This window comes from Kryptolebias marmoratus, linkage group LG9 (genome assembly GCF_001649575.2).
Source record: "Kryptolebias marmoratus isolate JLee-2015 linkage group LG9, ASM164957v2, whole genome shotgun sequence".
NCBI lineage: Eukaryota > Metazoa > Chordata > Actinopteri > Cyprinodontiformes > Rivulidae > Kryptolebias > Kryptolebias marmoratus.
Window position 1 is genome coordinate 24710081 of NC_051438.1, and position 14392 is coordinate 24724472.

General features: G+C 41.7%; 2 protein-coding genes across 6 annotated transcripts in view; both read right to left on the reverse strand.

Moving 5' to 3' along the window:
• fam13b (family with sequence similarity 13 member B) overlaps positions 1 to 4864 on the reverse strand; it is a 58749-nt gene extending 53885 nt beyond the window's left edge. For 3 of the 5 annotated variants that reach the window (XM_017417454.3, XM_037977313.1, XM_017417453.3), the window contains exon 1: positions 4639 to 4864. The gene's annotated coding sequence lies outside the window, so the exon portion shown is untranslated. The remainder of the gene's footprint in view (positions 1 to 4638) is intronic. The other 2 variants (XM_017417457.3, XM_017417458.3) reach the window with 1 other exon arrangement.
• Positions 4865 to 6990: 2126 nt separating this feature from the next.
• On the reverse strand, positions 6991 to 12755 carry cxcl14 (chemokine (C-X-C motif) ligand 14). The gene is made up of 4 exons (XM_017417541.3): positions 12459 to 12755; positions 11292 to 11397; positions 8748 to 8861; positions 6991 to 8234 (listed from the first exon to the last, which is right to left on the reverse strand). Exons 1-4 carry the CDS (start codon positions 12520 to 12522, stop codon positions 8219 to 8221), a joined length of 300 nt encoding a protein of 99 aa, XP_017273030.1. The 5' UTR covers positions 12523 to 12755; the 3' UTR covers positions 6991 to 8218.
• Positions 12756 to 14392: the final 1637 nt, after the last annotated feature.

Below are 14392 nucleotides of genomic sequence, written 5' to 3' on the forward strand. Positions count from 1 at the left end.
GCACAAACTGAGACATCGTCTGGCACTCATTTAACCGGGTAAGCAATTACTTGACCTAAATGGCTCCAAAGGACGTTCAGCCGGGTTTAACCTCCAGGTTTGCTGCCAGAAAGCAGACTTTGTTATTCTCCTCTCCAACCCAAGCTAAGAAGTGCTGCAGCCAAGTTCAAGTCAGGAGAACTCGATCACCGGCCTATCGAACACCAACTATTGAGCCAGATGACGTCATTTCCAGCACTACGGGTTTACCTTCCCAATTATTTATTTATTAACACCCAACAGTGGCTTTGGGTCAGTCAATCAAGACAAAATTAGTGACGTCTTTACAATATTTTTTAAATAAATGCAAGTTTAAAAAAGCTGCAACCTATTAGATCTCTATCCTCTTCCATGCATCCCTGTAAACACACCTTTAGTGATATACCTCATTAAAAATTCAAAACCCTTTTTTCCCCCCGAGCTACAGGAAAGAAGACTGAAGTATTTCAGTCTCGGACAAACTAGGAGGAAGAAGAACACAGTACTGGCTCCAAAAATACACACCAATGAGCAATGATCTCTTTTTAACCACAATATGGGGACTTCCCAATGTTGTGTACCAAGAACAACAACAAAAACGGCACATAAAGGTTCCCAAATGTAGCTTCACCTTTTCATTGAGCTGCAGCACCTGAACGTGTCAGTGTAAAGTTTGAAGAACTGCTCAGAGTTTTACTAAAAATTACTACACTAATGTGACCTGACCGGGCCCGGTTCTGTGTATTTGTGGTGCAGCTGGTGAAGTAAAACGACACGAGGCAGTAAAAACTACATACTTAGAGTCTCGTATTTACAGCACCGACTGCTCTGTTATCCTGAAGATGAACTTAGACGTTGTGTGGATAAACAAAAGGCATGTTTGTCGTCGCTCTTTTCTCAGTATGTGAGTTTAAAGTGTGCAAAACGATTATAAGTTGTTCATTTTTTTGCACAACTTCCGAGTGGCCTGAAAGAGTGCTGGTGAGCGGGCTGATCCCCGTCCTTAAACCCAACCAGAACATGTTTTCACCCCCAGATTACTTAAATCCAACCAGCTGCTCGGTACACCGCCTCTCCATCTGCCGACTCAGACCAAACACAGGCCAACACAGAAAAAAAAAAAAGACACAACGTCGACACAAACGAGTCCAACTCGTCTGGAGCGAAGGTTATTAAGAAGACAAAGCTTCGATTCAGACAGAATAAATACAAACATCAAGGTCTGAAAAGGACTGAAAAGCGCCGCTCATTTCTTCAAACCCTTAAAATAAAAAGAATACGGCAAATACTTGGATTTAAAAAAGTAATAACAGACTGAAATTAAGATTATATATCTTGACTGTGTAATAAAGTAACATTTATGCTTCCTAATAACGGATAAATGTCTTCCCCAGTTTTGGGAGAGGCGATCAGAGAGGGCAAACAAATTAAAAACAAACAAGCCCGCAGGTATTTTCTGATATTCTGCTGGTAGAAATATGACGAAACGAGCGTAAAAGAAGCCCCCACCCCCCAACACGCCTGTGTTATTTCAGCAAACTGACGGACCGTCTCCGTTTACACAATCTTTGGGCCAGGTTGGTGCAGCGCCGCATGAAGCCGCCTTCGGCTAGATGTGGCTGGATTTCCACGGCTTCTCACTCAGTATCAAAATATCTCCATCTTTATTCCCGCTTCCCATCGGTCCATCTTTTTAAAAGCCTGAATACAAGGATTTAAAGGGATGAACGTGTTATTTAATTCACACTGTCTGACTCTGCAGACGTTGGTTAAATGTTTAAATATGAACTCAAATGAAGCTGCGTTCCGACACGAGCTGACCAGGATTTAGTGCTGTGAATTACTGACAGATTTGGTTTAGCTTGGCCACAATCCAGGGAGTCTAAAACAGCCGCTAAATAACCGGACAACAACTGCTACACGCCGCGGGGCAGTTGTGTGATTACAACACCGCCGCCACTGCTGGGTTCGCACACAAGTTTCCCCCTCCGTTCAAAAAAAACAAAACACGTCTCATCTTTCATGCACGCCTTATCTCACACCGCAGGACGCCGGGGAGCTTTGACACTTCTGCTATGTGCATACGTGAGAGCGTTCGCACGAAGGCCAGCAGGTTCAGGTCAGGCGCTGACTCGGGATGAAGGTTAGGCATCTGACCGGCGAAGGCCTAACGTTAACTTTACCACCGAGAGTTTTAAAACGCTGCTACAGGATAGACCGCTGAAGGCTTTCATTGGTTTAGCAGAGTTTCAGCTTAGCCAAAGGTAACAAATGATTCATTTATCTGTTAAAATGAAACTTATTACATCTGAAATTGGATATAACTCAAGTTTGGTTTGATTAATAAGACTTCCCTAAAGGATGAAATAACTTTTAACCATTGTCACATAAAGTTAAATAAATAAATATTAAATAAACAAATACTCTTCGACAGTGTCTACTAAAGTTTGTTAATTTTCCAGTATTATTGGTTTGAAGCATTTGAATATACAGTCAAAATACTAAAAATGCCTCTTATTTTGCCGTTATCACAACTTAACTGTTATTATATATCTAAAACGAAATAAAAATGAATTCTTGTCGGACATTTTTAGTTTTAGCAGAGTTCACACAGAGGCATCTATCATAGTTTTGTCTAATAAAAAAAAATCACTTTTAACACATTTTATGTTGCTTTTTAAAGCAACTTTCTTAGATTTCTGTGTAACCATTAACAACCTTGGTTTAAAGCCAAAATACTTAATTGTTTAATGATTGATGATGATGATTTCTACATCATCTGTGAAAAAAAATAACCACTGAACATGCGCCATTCTCTACCAAAAGTTTCATAATTTGGGATAAATGAGCGAAACCAGCAGAATCATGTTTTGTTGCCAATTACGAGGCGTTTGTTTACATTCTAACATTGAAGTGGACGCTCTCAGATACAGAGTCGGTAAAACAATCCACAGTTAGAGGGAGAAATAACGGGGTCTAAAGCGACTTTCTACTTCTGAGAAGAAACTGCGACTGAAAGCTAAACGGCGAGATCCGACAGAAGAAGAGCGACGTTCGGGGGACAGGAAGTTGAGCGTTGAAGAAAAACCGACACCAAACGGGCCGAGATTTTCCAAACTACCGACCGCCGAGTTTAGCTGTAAATATTTGTCGTTTTCTGACGTAGTTTCTGCTAAAACCCTGATGAGTCTGAGTTACATTAACCCCCAAAACAACCATTTAATGATGTAGAAATTGTTAGAAGCACGAAAATTACAATAAAAAAACATTGAAAAAATCGTGTTTTTTCACAGCTATTATAGCTCTAATATGTGTAATTAAAAATTATCTTACCAAACATAAGTTTAATTAAGAAACCATCAATTTTAAAACATATGAAAATATTTCAGATGTCCACAGTCATTAATAAAAAACTAACAAGAATAATTTAATGTTTATTTACTGCTGGTTTAATGGCACCAACACAGCAGCATCTATTAACGCCACACATTTTAGCTGCAAAACCAAACTTTCATCTCAGGAGAAAAAAACAAAACAAAACAATCATTGCAGATGCTGTGATTATCACACTGCTTTTTTGATGCAAAAGAAACATTTTCATCCTATCTGACTTTTCTCAATCAACAGTTTGTTCATTTAAAACGACTGAAGCTTTGAGTATGTTTTGATGTAAAAAAATGCAGTTAGATCTGCAGTTTCTGTCACAGGATTACAATAACCCCAGGGATTTTTTTTTTTGTTTGTTTAGACCAATCTTGAATAATTAGTGATGAATAACTGTGTCATCATAATATTATTGTTGGGTGCAGGTCTGCAGCAGATGGAGAACAATCACCTCTGATTCTGTGCAACCAAACATTCATGCAGTTTGCCAATCTGCATGAAAACATGGGTTACTCCAGATGTGAGAGACTGCATGAGGAGGGTTCTGCAGGACTGACAACCCAGAAAACACCAGAACATTCCTCCACAGACACATCAACACAGCCGGGAGGGAAGCATCAGTCATGCAGCTGTCCCAAAATTTAAAAAAATAAAATAATAAAAAATAACCTGCCAGGAGAACAGCCACTCCGTGCATCTCAATTACAAGATAAACCCTGATTATTATGGACAACACGGGTCAGAACCAGGAGGTTCTTCCCCGTCCTCCTCTGGTTCTTCCACAGACCCACTTATTAACCAACTACCTTACTCTAAATACAAATAAAGCTTAACATTATAAATGTTAAACACCTGCGCTACTCGTGATTCAACTGAGATGTATAATAATCTGTGACAGCTTTTGTTTCATATTTTCTTAGCCACAGATGTGACGGAAGTCTGCTGATGCTAGCCGTTAGCCGCTAGCTCTAAGTGAACGCAAAACGAAAATAAAACAACCATTTAAAAGCTGCTGCTGCCGCCGCTTCGCCATCGGCGTTTAAACCCGGGCTCGGTCCACAGGAGACGAGACAAACGGGAACAAAGCGAGGCGGCGTCGGACTAAAATGACAGCCGACAGCGGCAGGCGGGGTTAGCCTAGCCGGCTAGCCGTGGCTAGCGTCACGGATGCTGAGAGAAGCGGAGGAAGCGCCCGTTAGCAGCGAGAGCTAATCGGCCGCTCGCGGGGATCCTTACCAGGTCAAAACAAACAGGAACGCGAAGCCAGATGCATTAATTTCTGCTCCGCTCTCTGTAGCCGACGTCTGCGGGGATCAGAGCAGACGATGAAGGGGTATCGTCGGGAACATTGCAGAGACAGTCGAAATATTTGTGGTTCCTGTTTTTTTTTTTTCTTCTTCTTCTCCTTTCTTTCTTTTTAGGTCGGACTGGCTCGGACGCCCGTTTGCGAGTCTTAGCTTAGACAGGCTCGCGCGCGCACATACACACACACACACACACACCCTCAAGGGACGAACCTGCCAAATACTGACCCCGCCCCCTTTTTCACTGTGAACACAGCCAGAGACAGCTGCCAAATAATGGCCCCGCCCTGAAGTATGGCAGGCCGTTGTACCATATAATCAAACCACAAGCTTCTCCTCCCAGAGCGGAAATATCTAAAACATTTACAAATGTGTATTGGGCTTTTTAGCTCCAGATGTCTGTCTTTGTTTAAACATTGTAAACATATGAAGCAAACACAGAGGATGTCTTGAAATAAAAGAACGTAGTTATACATGTAGTTTTAAGTTAAAATGAAAGTTTATGGACAATTTATAAGGAGAAACCTTTTGGGACAGTTGTAATTACTATCTGAAATCGCTTTTTATCCGCCACAATACGAATACAACATGAATGACATTATAGATAATAAAATTTATATTAACTATGTGTTAAAAAACGAGATATTTAGGTAGCATTACATAATACAGCCAGGTGCATATCAAGCATTTATTTGGTACCTGATACTTACAGGGTATGTACTCAGTATACCTGGTACTAACTGAGTACTAGCTAGGTACCACTAAGTACCTTGGAAGCACAAGTACAAGGTAACAAGGCACTGTATGATACAGCTATAATATATGTACCAGGTAAGTACCACATGTAGCTGAAGTCTCTGTCATTTTATGCTTCTTCATCTTCTGAATTATAGATATGTTTTGAAGATCCTGTCTGAGCTTTAAATGATTAATCAGCTTGTTATAATCAGCTGCTTAATAACAAGCTGTCATGTTCTTTATTTTTATTTTAATCATTTATTGAAATTACTGAATCATTACCCTGTGTTTTAAAAGTATTTCTCAGGTTTATTTTGATGCTTGCTTTCTTTTTACTCAATAAAACTAACCACACCATCTAAAGCAGATGACACACAGCTCACATATTTCATCTTTTGTGTTATTTTATCCTCTTGCGTTCTTCTTTATTCACTTCCTGATATAAATAATCCCGAGGCACTGACAGCATACAGTACTTAACAGTGTCAAGTCTTTCATCTCAGCCTCAGACACTTTGAACAGTTGTCATGGAGATATTGAGTTAATGAATAATTAATATCCTCAAAGTGACAATTCTTCACAGCAAGTGAGGAGGAGACATTTATGTAATGTAAAACCTGTCAAACTTACAGCTCAAACCTTGTACTGTACGAGAGAGTAGAAAAAGTAGTTTTTTATCTGAAGATTAAAAGTACTTTCTGCAGGTTTGCATGTGTGAAACTGGAACAAATAAGATTTAAGCTTTGATTTGTAGACTTGTTTTTATTTTCTCTCGGTTTTCTGTTGTCTTTACAGCCTCACAGACTTTAAAGGTTTATATTCAGATGTACAAAGACTGTAAAAATGGGACCCATTGCCACCCTGCTTGACACTCAGCATTAAGGGTTGGAATTGGGGGGTTAGATCACCAAATGATTCCCGAGCGCGGCACCGCTGCTGCTCACCGCTCCCTCAGGGGATGGGTCAAATGCGGAGAACAAATTTCACACACTCAGGTGTGTGACAATCAGTGGTACTTTAACTTTACTTTAACAAACCTTTACTTTATTTATTCTATTATTTATTTACACATAAGTTTGGTAAATGTGGTATACAGCGCCCCCTGGTGGAATCACTGCCGTACTACATTTCCTACTTTGTATCTGAGTTTATAAAACTTAAACATTTGCTAGTCTATCAGACACTATATTTTATTATTTTATAATCATCCAGCTGTGTTTAATGGGCCAATCCACAGAGCATCATATAGGTTTCTTTATATTAATTTAAATATAAGATGTAAAAACAGAGGCTTTATGAAAATTAGATGTTTTTGTTGATACACGCATGAACTTTACTGGTAACAAAACACCCAAGAAAATTGTTGTTAAAGTGTTAATAGATGGCGTATAAAGTAATTGCACAAATCTGAAAACGAATAATATACTGTGTGTGTTAAATATATCTGCGTCGTGTTGCAAATGGGGAGTGATTTCTGCTCATTTAACACACTTTAAGGTCACAAAAAGCAATGCCATTTCTTTTTTACCTTCAAAGACAAGTCGGGTTTTATTCAACGGTTTTTATTGTCAACAAATTATATAAAGAAAAGCATAAAAACACGTTTCATTCTTGTTGCAAAAATCTGACAGGACTACCTTTTTTGTGCTGTCATCCAGAAACTTAAAAAGAGCGACACAGTTTGTACTGAGTAATGTGATTTTTTTGTTTGTTTGCTTTATTCGTCACAAACAGTCACAGTAACAAGTACGCGCTCTTGCTCATGTTCAACCAATCCAACAATCTGCCTCCTGGAAATAATCCCCATGAAATGAACAATGACTGAGAAAGAATTATTAAAAACTGAACTGCCCAGAGCGCCATAAACAGCGTGAATCTTGAATGATGTGGAGAGATTCTACACGTCAGAGGAGACAGCTACGAGTCTTATTCTCTATGCATGGGATTATACGCAACTTTGCCAAACAGTTACAGAAGAACTATTGCTTCATTACATTTATCTGAAGAGACGCCTAAAATGTTAAACTATTTCAAATATATCTCAAAGAGAGATGCCTTCTTCACAGATGTTTTGTATAAACTCACTTAAACACACAGTGTTCTACGGAGAAATGGCACAAACGTTGCATTTTAATCATTTATCCGTTGAATTTAAGCCCTGCAGATTGAACGAGAACCAAACAAGTTGGTGGAAATGCTTTGACACATCCTGCACACACACACACACACACAGATGTGTGAATCTCCTCAGCGTGTGTGAACGTAAATACACACTCCTCTACAAACACGATCTAATTTACCTAATACCAACAACTACTTAAACGAAATACGACGGCAAACACGCCCGTCCTTCCGAGTCATTTCGAACACGCCGTCCTGCAGGTTTTTTTTACATTTTTTTTATTTTATTTTAGGAACGTTTGCTTGTTCCGTCAGAGTTTGCATGATTCTAGGAGGTAAAGCAAAAAGGACGTTCACTCAAACAACACCTGAATGATCCAACGGCTACTTGAACACGGATGGCGGCGTGTCCTCCTCTACTCGACGGATGAGCCTACAGCTGAAAAGACTGGAAATGTGCGTGAAGTGACTAGACTGATGGGAGACTAAGACGAGCCCATCGTATTATATACAAACTACAAACAACTCTTAATGTGCTCGACGGGTCGCGGGCTGAAGGACTCGATCACTGAGGGTCAGATCTGGTCCTTCACAAAGCAGTCCTGGTGATGTTGAATATTTCTGTCTCACTTCTGGCCTCTGAAGACAATGTTTTAGGCTTCGTACACCCTGCGGAACAAAGCACAAAGTTAGTTTCTCAGACGTTTTCATTCAGACCCGAACGCCTGATGACTTTAAAGCGGTTTTTATCCGAAGCTGGTGCAGCTGCTGTTTGTGTTTGTGTGTCTGTTAAGAGGTCGAGGTGTAAAACGCCATCATCAGGTAGTTTTTGTTTCAGTAAAATGACAAAATGTCCTTTCAGGAGGTGAACAGCTGCTTTAATCTGCCCAAACCCAGCTGGTTTCACCTGCTTTTATGCTAAGCTAGGCTAACCAAAGAGGTTTTCATCTTTTTGTGGATATTTTTTTCCTAAAAATGTTTCTTTTTTTCTTCACACTTTATCCGTTTGATTCCATTTGTACATTTCGAACAACCACAGAAGCAGGAGTTCACGTTTTATAGCTATAAGCGTTGTGTAATCAGCTTGGAAACCAGTTTCATTTACACTATTAAAACACGCCGACAGCTTTTAAATGTTATTTTACAGCAAACGTGTCTGTTTTGTTAGTTTTAGGTGCGTACCTGTGCTTGTCCTTCCAGATGCGAAACCATTTGACCAGATTCTTTGTGCTCTGCAGTTTGGGGTGAAGACAGTACTCCTGTCCCTTGAAGCGGGACACATTCTCCATCGTCACACTGCGGGGGAGGGGTGAGCGGAGGAGGAGGGAGACGTTAGAAGGGTTTTGAAGACCCAACAAATCGAAACATCTGTCGTGGTAAAGCCACCGTGTGAATTAGAAATAAAAAGATGCTCTCGTGCCGTCCTCAGTTTGTGCAGCCATGTGGTTCTGAAACACTTCGACCATTACAGGGATGAGGTGAACTTTAAGGACAAACACGAACATTTCCAACCAGATAAAAGGCATTTAAAGCCCTCTGAATGCACGCCGGTCTGCCTGTGGATGCTGCTGCTTAGTGAAGTGTCCTCACAACGCAGGAGACGAATTTCCTGGCAGAGAAACATCACCACGGAGCCGCCACTTAGAAAGGTGGCGTCCAAGCTGGGCGAATAGAAAGGCTCCGTCTGCGAGGCCTTCGCTCGAGGAAATGACAGAGACCGTCTGCCTGCATGTGGCGTATTCAGCTGCGTCCACCGCCACAGTCGAAGCCTCAGCAGATCATGAATGCTAAATGACTGGAGGGTAAAAGACTTGACTCCTGAAGTCAGCCGCACTGAGAATTCGATTAAAGTGAGCTGCGTCTTCCCCCTGCCTGCTCGCTTGTCACTCTGTCCGGCTGTGAGGGCTTCAGCTGGATAACTGTGTCCTTTTTTAAAATGGACGGCTAAGAACACCCAGCCGTTTCTGTATGCACGCACAGCAGCAGACTCATATCTGCAAAGCTGCTCAGCAGGGGGGAACATTTAACCTCATTACTGAGTTAATTTGAGATTTGGCTCCCGCTCATTATCATTCACCTGGGCGGCTGAACCCGGCGGCGGCTTTACAATCTCAAGGCGATAAAAAAAAAAAACCCAAAAAAAGAGAGGGTGAAAATTGAATAAAAAACAGAAGGGAGAGAAATGAATTGTAAAAGATTAAATTAGGACAGACAGATGAAACAGAAGGTAAGCGAGGGGAAACAATGTGAAACGGGAAGAAACAGGGACATTTGGGGCTCCCTGCTTGTGTGTGTTTGTGCTTCGGAGCTGCCGCTCAGAATGCCAAACCCAGAGCCGCCAGCCAAGCACCCAGAGAGGGGACTCTCATACTCATTTCTCTCCTGCTTTCATTCTTCCCGTGGCTTTCCAGAGCCCGCTGTGGCTCATTTTTCACTGGGCTCTCACGGCTCATGCTAATAGAGCAGCCTTGAATGATGATGGCGGGGCAGGTAACACACACGGAAATAAACCTGGGAGCTGGAGAAGGCTTCTGTGGACGTGGAGGGGGGTTTTGTTTTAGTTTTGTTGTTGTTCTTTGAATGCACACACACTTCTTTCCTACACTTGCTGAGTGACTAAATCTTAAAAATCAAACTGTTTTATAAGTTTGGTCACAATCTGAGGAACACTTGAAGACGCTGTCCCTTTTTTTTATTTGGTTGTAAGAGTTTTATATTCTTAAGTGTGTTACTGACAATTTACCTAACGACTGACACAAACACAGACATGATCGTTCTGTAACACAAGACATTTCTGAAGTGGCTAGCTGTAGCGATGTTGATTCGAGTTAAAGTGACTTTTTAAGATGCTAGAATCAGCATTTTATTCTGATTAGAAACGTCAGAGTGGATCTTTCCCCCCCTGCTGAATCCTCAGACATCCACACAAGCTGTTCCAAGCGGTTGCCCAGATAACGCTGCGTGTGTGATTGTCATTTGGCAGCAGGTGGCAGCAGAGTTTGTGACTTGAACACAAAGCGGACTCCCCCGGAGGCTGACATAACATCCCCATCTGCTCTAAACTCTAAACTTCCTCTAAGATTCCTCATTTCTGCCTCACGCGACGTCTTCGCCGGGCCGCCTGAGCTCGCGGGAACAGAGTTTGGGCGTTTCTATCCTCGTCCGCCGCTGGTGTCTTGAAGTCTGTGTGGAAACCTGGGAGAGTCTGTTATCATCAGGGAGGCTCGGGCTGCATTCCACAACGCCTCAAATTGAACATAATAGCCGCCTGTGAGCCTGAGCTGTGATTTCACAGGTTAAAGGTCAGGTGGCAGGGAGGCAGTGGGCGGACGGCTCCAACAGACAGGCTAGAATTTAAGGTAAGACCTCTGAGTGAGACCAGAGGCTGAAGTGAACACACCAAGAATGTAAGAAGTGGCTAAAGGATGATATAACGCTTAATTTGAGCACTTCAAGATCCCAGCGTCATGCTGAAGGCAGCTGAATGTTCTGGCAGGTAAATCCCTGCCTCCTAAAGGTGGGGCGCCATCAATTAAACCTGCTCTGAAGAGCCAGCTTGTGTTGAAAACCTCCATTTAGCCATCGACTGTAGGGGCTGTAATTTGAAAGGTCACAGCAAAGTGTGAGTTGCACAGGTGTGACTCGTGTTTACGGCGGAGAAAGGCGGGAAAATGAGAGTCCAGGTGAACCAAAAACACGAAAAGACAAGTCAGACGTCTTACTCACAAAATCATCTTCTCTTGGCAGTAGGGGTGTTTGGGTTTGATCTCCAGCTTCTGGACGTCCTTGTATCTGATTTTTGGTCCTTTCCTGGTGCACCTGCACTTGTAGGCTGTCAAAAACAAACAAACAAAAACAAAAAAACGCACGTGTCAGACCGAGCTCTGCTTCTGTTTGCTTCACACATCAGGGCTGCACAAGTCGACAGCAAAAGCACAGGAAGCAGAGTTTATTCCACCCTCAGATTTAAAGGCTCTTATGAGTCCAAACCCCAGGCTTAAATAAAGTGCTGCTTCGTTCATTCAGCTTCCCACTGGAATGATTGTTTTCATGCATGTAAACGTTCTACAAAAGTCAGTGTTCATCAGCGTTTGCCACATTTCTTTTTTTAAAGAAGCAGCAAAACATTTATCACGTCCCTCAGCTCCAGCTGTCTGGCGCTCACAACTCTATGCTGCAGAATAAAAAAGCAGAGAAAATTGGTTTTTCCCGGGCTGTATATTTGCGATGACCCAGATAGTGGAAGGTTTCCTCAATCCATCATCTGCTATCTGCGCTGACCTCCAAACACTAAATCTGTCAGAAAAAAGGAGCCACAGTGAAACACACCGGACAACAAATGCTATTAAAGCAGGAAACACACAGGTTATAACACTGAGAGGCACATGTTTACACTTTTCTAAAGTTAAGTTCTTGTTTACCTCCATTTTCTAGCCACTAGAATGGACCATCTTAGACAACCAACCATGAATAAATAAGAAAACATCCAAGCGTGGATTTAACCAGGAGCTTCATGTGTTCACAAACTGAAAAAAAGCCAGTTTTCCAGTTTCCTCAAACCTTAAACTGCAGATAAGCTCAGCTCCAGAGGAGTTTCTGTCTCACAAACAGGAGACCCAGTTGGAGGTAACTTTTCCCCCCAGGCTGAGCTCATCAGAGTAGTTTAGATTCATTCCTGTGAACACAAATAGGTTAGAAACAAAGCCCTGCAGCGAGTGCACTCATGAGGTTTTGTTTGGTATCACCACAAAGTGACAATGTGAGCTGTTTTCCATCAACTTCACTTCAGCATTTCTTCCATCTTTCCTCCACCTAATTATTATTAGTTACATCACCACAGCTTAGGTGCAAAACTTTAATAATGAAAAAAGAAATAAAGAGTTTTAAAGTTACCTTCTGCGCTCAGGAAATATAAGGTGACCGCTAAGAGAAGTAGAACCACCGTGCACCGATTCATGCTTTTCTCTGTTAGTTGTTTTAAAAAAAAATAAAGTTCCTTAAAATTTAGTTCCTCGACGAGTCAAAGCGCACAAGATCCACAGAAGAAGAAGAACTGGAGGAAAGGTTTGTTTGTTTGTTTGTTTGTTTGTTTTGACTGAAAGCTCCGCTCGGTCTGCGCGTCTTCAGCTCCCCGGAGAGGCTCCGCTCGGCGGTTCGGGTCCGTGTCTGCCGCCTGGCGCGGAGAGCGGAGATCCGGGGCTTTAAGAGGCNNNNCCCCCCCCCCCCCCCCCCCTCTCTGCTCATTAATATGCACGGCCAGGCAGCGAATCAACACAGGCGGGGAGGGAGGCCGTGGAAAAACACGAACCGCACACTTTCTGAACCAGAACCAGCTTTAAACATGACATCTGTTGATGTGGCTCTCCTCTCCGGAATGAAACTTACAGGTAACTGAGATGCAGCAAACTAACAAATAAAGCGGTTTCCACTAATATTGTTGATTATTTGAAGGGTTTACTTTCTTCAGTAGTGCTCCACAAAGAACTATAAAACTGTTTATCTTAGAAGGTGTTCAGCAGGTGTTCAGAAATTTTTAATTCAGCTCAGTGTGGTAAAAATAATAAATTTGTGCTCCAGGAAAGAAAAGTTCTCGTTTCCATGGCAACACGGCTTGCTACTCTTTGCTAACGATTTAGCTAACTTGTTGAGTTGCTCCAAATGTACATTTTCAATATTTTTTAAGTTACTTTATGTTGCCTATAGCAATAACATATAAAGATGAATCCTCATTAAAAAAGCAAAAATTGTTAAAAAAAAGGGAAACTCTAAATAGTAAATAATTAGCTTGTGCTAGAAGAATTAAAGTTCAGGTATCCATGGCAACAGTGCTTCTGTTGCTACTTTTGCAACTGTTGTACATATAAAACAGATTAAAGTACCATCGACATAATTTTTACAGAGCAGAATTAACTATAAAATGCTGTGAATAAAAAAGAAGGTATCCATGATGGCGACAGTGCTTCTGTTGCTACTTTTGCTAACTGTTCAGTCACATCAAATTTAACATTCAAACATTGTTTTCGATTCTTTTTCTGCCTACAAGTAATAAAAATGTTTTTATACACATCGCTAGTGAAAAGCGAAAGCTATAGAAACAAAATGCTTTGAATAATAATGGCTTGCAGCTTTTCTGTGTCATCTGCTCTCTGCATAGAAATAAATGCAGTCATTGTGTGTAGAGCTGCCAACAGGCTGAACGTTTGGGCTGTAAAAGATAGCCCTGAGAAGGAAGTTTGACCCCCCCACATGGGATCCGCTGATCACAGGATTACACAGCATTCATCAAAATTCATTGTTGTTTCCACTCTGCGCTCCTGCCCGTGTATATTTTGCATTCATCTCATGGCCCGGTGCAATCAGCTCCTGTCATCACTCAAACCGGCGGCCCTGACATGTCTGCACCACCAGCTGCGTGTGCGTGCGCTCGTTCACGTTCACACGTCCATATTTGTAGGTAAGCATCTGCATGAGTACAAACATGCCCATGGGTCACATTCAGGAGCATCACACCGGCGAGGAACCTAATTAGCCTACAAATCAAATGCGAATTTATCGTAATAAAACTCTTAATTTCTTCATTATTTCCTACTTGGTTTCTCTGTATCCATGACCCAGATCAGGTCAAGATGCCAGCATTAATTTCAGTGAAATTGACAGATTAGGATTCATGTGACCCCTGCAGGACATTGCTGATGTTTTTGATCCCAGCATGAAAGACATCAGAAAGCTGTCTGTACCGGTATTCAGCTGAAGTGACTGATAATCATTTGGACGTGTGTTGTCTTCATCCATTAGATCACTTTGGCTCCACGAAATGCAAAAGTTAG

What these genes read in the sequence shown, in the direction of transcription:
- cxcl14 (XM_017417541.3), bottom strand. Translation starts at nt 12,522, where the DNA reads ATGAATCGGTGCACGGTGGTTCTACTTCTCTTAGCGGTCACCTTATAT. An exon ending in ATATTTCCTGAGCGCAGAAG is followed by an intron (nt 11,398 to 12,458) that starts GTAACTTTAAAA and finishes TGTTTTTGACAG; the next exon opens with CCTACAAGTGCAGGTGCACC. An exon ending in TGCCAAGAGAAGATGATTTT is followed by an intron (nt 8,862 to 11,291) that starts GTGAGTAAGACG and finishes CCTCCCCCGCAG; the next exon opens with TGTGACGATGGAGAATGTGT.